The 4952-nt window shown below is 53.1% G+C and overlaps 1 protein-coding gene across 1 annotated transcript; it reads left to right on the top strand.

The window, feature by feature from the left end:
* Positions 1 to 199: 199 nt before the first annotated feature.
* H257_19127 (hypothetical protein) lies at positions 200 to 1513 on the top strand (the record flags this gene model as incomplete). The annotated part of the gene is made up of 4 exons (XM_009848275.1): positions 200 to 653; positions 692 to 1073; positions 1181 to 1381; positions 1418 to 1513. Coding segments are annotated over 4 exons (1133 nt in total), but the record flags the coding sequence as incomplete, so codon positions are not given.
* Positions 1514 to 4952: the final 3439 nt, after the last annotated feature.

Here is a 4952-nt window from a genome sequence, read left to right as displayed (position 1 = left end):
TGCGAGTTTATGGATGTATATCTCGCTTACTCGCGGCGTGTGGAAGTGCTTAACCGCGGTGTTGGCGGTACGCTTTTCCTAATGCCTCTGGCAGCATGCATCGATCAGAATATCGTGTCGCGTGTCTGTGCGCACGACAAGTCGTTTGCAGAAATTACCGAAAACGACTGATGGGATTACATTTTATCGGCGCGTGAAGTCCATGAGTTGGATCTGGATGCTGTGGCGAAAGAGATTGCGTCGCTCAAGATGGACACGAAGATTCGGGATGCGGAGTCCCGAGTTGGACGTCTGCTCGCCGATTTCTACGAGAAGTTAGAGCAGCTGGACGTGGCCCACCAGTCGGAGCAGGGGCCGAAGCAGTCGGTCAAGATCCTGATGGCGACGATTCGTCCGGTGCAATTGAAGGCAACCGTCGAGCGTCAACTGACGCGCGAGGTTAACAAAGCGTACAAGACCGACGTCAAGGCGTTTTGTCGGCGGCTGGTGTCGTTACTCGATAATTTCATGATGTTTGAGTCGCAATTGTTTGTGTCGGATCCAAAAAATAATCCGAATCGGCAGCGTCTGTATGGCGATAAACAACTTCGCCAGCAGCGGCCAAGAAAGCGGAACCTGGCGCGCAACCCCGGCCTCCAGCAAGGCCTGCATCTGTCGTCCCGCATACGAAGGACTGTTAGAAGTGTGGTAGCGAAGACCACAAGGTCCTGAACTGCCCGAAGTGCCTGCCGGGCGAGGCTCAGCGCCGCTTGGATCAGCGGTTCAAGAAGCCGCAAGTCGCGGCTGTGGCAGTGCCGGACAGGAGAGGCGAGGTCAAGCCTAAGGTGGTGGGCGCGGCCGTCGATATGGACGAAGCGACGGTGGTGCCGGTACTGCGCACGTTAGAATGCGCTATCAACGGACTCAAGGCGACGACGCTACTAGACAGTGGTGCCGACCAATTTGCGCTGTCGCTGACGTTTGTATCACGTCTCGAAACGACTGGTAATTTTACGTCGGCGGTCCGACAGTTGGACACCGCCATCGTGCTGGGCGGTTTCCTCGAAGGCATGAAGCTCCAAGTGGACCGCGACGTCAATCTATGACTGACCTTCGAAACGGCCGAAGGTACCCTTGTGTTAGCGAACCTCAAGTGTTGGGTGGCGGCGACGCCATTATATGAAGGTATGGGCGACCTCAGTGTGAGCCGCGACGTGATGGAGAAGCTAGGATATTGTCCGCGTTCGTTGTTACTGAATGCGCGGGTGCCCAAAGTGTGTACGATCTGGACCGATTGGGCGACAAAGAAACGCCGCTGATGGCGGCGATGAAGGTGGTCGAGACGAAGGAGAAACCTCCTTTGTCTCCCGAAGAAGTATCGTTCAATCCTGACGAAGAACGGGTATGTTTCCCTGAAGTTGGTGCTGATTGGTCGAAGGATACTGACCAAGAAGTCGTGCGTGCGAAGCTGAAGGAGAAGATCAGCGAATGTCGTGCCGCAGGGTGCGGCGAGGAGTTTGCTACAACGCTGTAAACGCTGCTATTGCGATATGAAGATGTGTTTTGGCTGTCACTTGGCCGAGATCCGCCGGTGGACGTGGCACCTCTCAATGTTACAGTACGTTAACGTCTGGCGCGGAACCGATGCGATGCAAGGCGCGGCGTTACTCGAAAGAGCAGTGCGAGTTTATGGTCAAGCACGTCGAAGAGTTACAAGCGGCAGTTTTAGTTTACCGAAACCCTCGGCCGATGTGGTGCTCTGCGCCGCTCATCGTCAAGAAGCCCGAAGCGAACGACTTTCGCATGACGTCGATGTCCGTCCTGTGAATGCCCAGACGGAGCGCATCATTTGGCCGATGCCAATGTTGGAGGGTATCCTCATCACCTCTCCGGAGCGGTGTTTTTCTTTATCCTGACCTTTTTCAAGGGTCATTGGCAGTTTGCGTTGGATGTGGGGTCGCAGGAAATGTTCTCTCTCCTTACGGACATGGGTGTGTACACACCGGCGCGTGTTCTCATGGGCAGCACCGACAGCGCGGCCTTCTGTCAGGCTGCGGAGGGAGAGATGTTTGAAAGCGAGCTGTATCGATCGCTTTTGATCTGGTTGGATGGTCTGCTTGGATACGAGAAGTCCAAGTAAGGCCACTTGACGGCTCAAACACGTTCTAGTGATCTGTGAGTCGCGAGGACTCAAGCTCAATCCCAAGAAGTGTCGGTTCTTTCAGACCGAGGCGCGTTTGTGCGGTCGGATTTTGTCGGCCGATGGTGTTAAGCATGACCCCGAGCGCATCAAGGTGCTACAAGATCTCAAGATACCGGTGACTGGCCAGGACGTGCAACAATTCGTGTGCGCCAAGAATTGGATGCGCATGTCTATACCACGCTACAACGTGGTAGTACAACCAATTACCGATTTATTGGAGGCGGTGTACAAGTCGGCCGGTGGCACACCTTTTGCCGAACTTGCCAAAAGGTGGTCAAAGGTGTATTGGCTGATGTAGGCTGGAACACTAGCCGTGAAGCGTGCCTTACTAGCTGCAAAAAAGCCCTTGGCCTTGATGAGGTTGGCACATCCGAAGGCCGACCCCCTTATTTGTATGTTTGCGGACGCCAGGGATATACACTGGGGCGGCGTGGTTACGCAAATTCCGTACGATCAAGTGGATCGTGAGTTGGACTCTCAAGACCATGAGTCGCTTATGTTTCTGAGCGGCACATTTTCTGGCGCTGCGCAACGATGGGCAATCGTCGAGAAAGAGGCGTTCTCGATTGTGGAGTGCTTAAAGCGGGCCAATTACCTGCTTCACAAGCCAGGCGCGTTTGCGTTGTTCACCGACCACGCAAACCTCATTTTACTTTCAACTCAGCCAGCGTGAATGCCGCGATCCCAAAGTACACGGCGGCGAAACTGGACCGCTAGGCGTTGTTGGTGATGGGGTACGATTACACCATTTACGACATCGCTGGGGATGTCAATTTGTGGGTCGATTTGTTGTCGAGATGGGGTGCGACATACCATCTTATTTGCCCGATCGTGCGCGTGCCGATGAAGATTTCGCCGTTGCGAAATGGCGACTTTATTTGGCCAACCATGGGCGAGATTGTCGATGCACAAATTCTGGGCAATTCTGGGCGCGGGAAACGGCGAATTCCCTGTGGTGGAACTCGAGTAGCACCAGGTTGACGTGGACAGCAACCTTGCGACGTTGTTGAAGACCGCGGCGGGCGCGGTGTGGATTCCGGCGGTTGTGAGCGAGCTCCAGATGCTTTTGTGTGTGGTGGCTCATTTTGGTGTGGGTGGACATCGTGGTATGAACGCGACGGAGCAGATCTTGTTAGATTGTTTCTGGTGGTCCGATTTGGCTTCAGACGTGGCCTATTTTGTTTCCAAGTGTTTGCATTGTGCTAGCACCGGTGGCCACGTGTTGCCTCCTTTTGGTGCTACTCCACACGCAACATTGCCCAATGAGATCCTTCATTGGGATTTTCTCTACATGGACGGTGGTTATCTCCTTGTGGCCAAGGACAACTTCAGTCAGTTCAAGTGGTTGTGGGAAACTGAGGTGGCCAACGCGTAAGTTGTTGCTAGCTGTTTGCTACACAGGTTCACTGTCTATGGTGTGTGCTATTATTGGATCAGCGATCAGGGATCGCATTTCAAGAACCAAGTGATCGCCGAGCTCCAACATGTCCTGGGAGATCATCACCACGAGATGTCCCGGGAACGGTGGAAAGCGCGATGAAAACAACCCTCAAGGCGTTCCGAGCTCTTTTTTCGGAATGATTGATGCAACTCAACCAGTGGCGTTTGATTGTGCCGGTGGTGATGCTTGTTTTGAACCAAAGTCCCTCCGATACTCTCGGAGGTGTGGCTCCGATAACGGCCATGACCGGCCGCCCGTCGATGTCGCCGTTGGATTTGATTCCAATCGATTCGACGGGAAGGGTCACAACCTTGGACGATCTGTGGTCATTGAAGCATGCGGCGTTGCAGTCGTTGGTAATCTCTCTTGATAGTATTTACGATTTTGTAGTAGACGCTGCTACCAAAAAGTGTCCGAAGAATCGTGCAAGAAAAGCGAAGAAAACAGACGTGGAAATGGCCCAAATCGATGTGGGCGACTTTGTACTTTACATGGACGTGTGGTCGATTTCACACTCGAAATTGAGTGTAACTTGGCGTGGACAGCTCAAGTGGTCAGGGCAACGTCTGCCTGGATTTTTTAAAATCACGAATGTGGTCACGGGAATTGTCCGTGAGGCCTACAGCAGTCGGCTACAACGGCCTCGAAGTGACTGAAGAACTTTTGCAACACGTGGCGCTCAACGCGGACGAACATGTGGTCGATGATTTTATCGACTGTCGTTACAAAGATCGTTCGGTCGCGTTTGAGATCTTGGTGAAGTGGCGCTGCCTTCAAGAAATTGAAAACTCGTGGGAGCCGGCGGCCAACTTGCTTGAAGACAAGACATCCCGGCCGCCTTCAAGCGCTACATGCGATCCAAGATCACGAATCCACAAGTCAATGCGATGGATGATACCTTGGGTGTGCAGAACTCTTTGGGGGGGATTGTTGTGAATTTGCCATTTGCAAAACCCCCAGAAATCTTCCAAGGTTTCAATTCTCTTGGGTAGTGTGTGTGTGCATTTCGATTGGTTACTTAGATGATTTGCTGTGTGTAGCGATTGACTGATTAGGCTTAGGCTCAAGTGGGCCCCAGCCACTGGGGCAAATTAACTTTGTGATTTTGCCTTTGGATTTGGACTTCACAAAGTCCGTCGATTGGGGGCGCAAAATGCTTGGACACAGCTATGCTCTTGTCGGCTTGGCTCCGTTAGCCGACTCGATCAAATACAACTCCAGCGGTTCTTCAAATACGTCTTCGAGACCAACGTCAGCGTGGGGACAGCTGATGTGTAGCGATGTGACAGGTGGGTTAACGGCTTGCCACCACCTTGCCCGCACCCAGCT

Source organism: Aphanomyces astaci, assembly GCF_000520075.1.
Source record: "Aphanomyces astaci strain APO3 unplaced genomic scaffold supercont1.363, whole genome shotgun sequence".
NCBI lineage: Eukaryota > Oomycota > Saprolegniomycetes > Saprolegniales > Verrucalvaceae > Aphanomyces > Aphanomyces astaci.
Note: the sequence above shows the minus strand (reverse complement) of the source record. Positions and strands in the feature narration are given on the sequence as shown.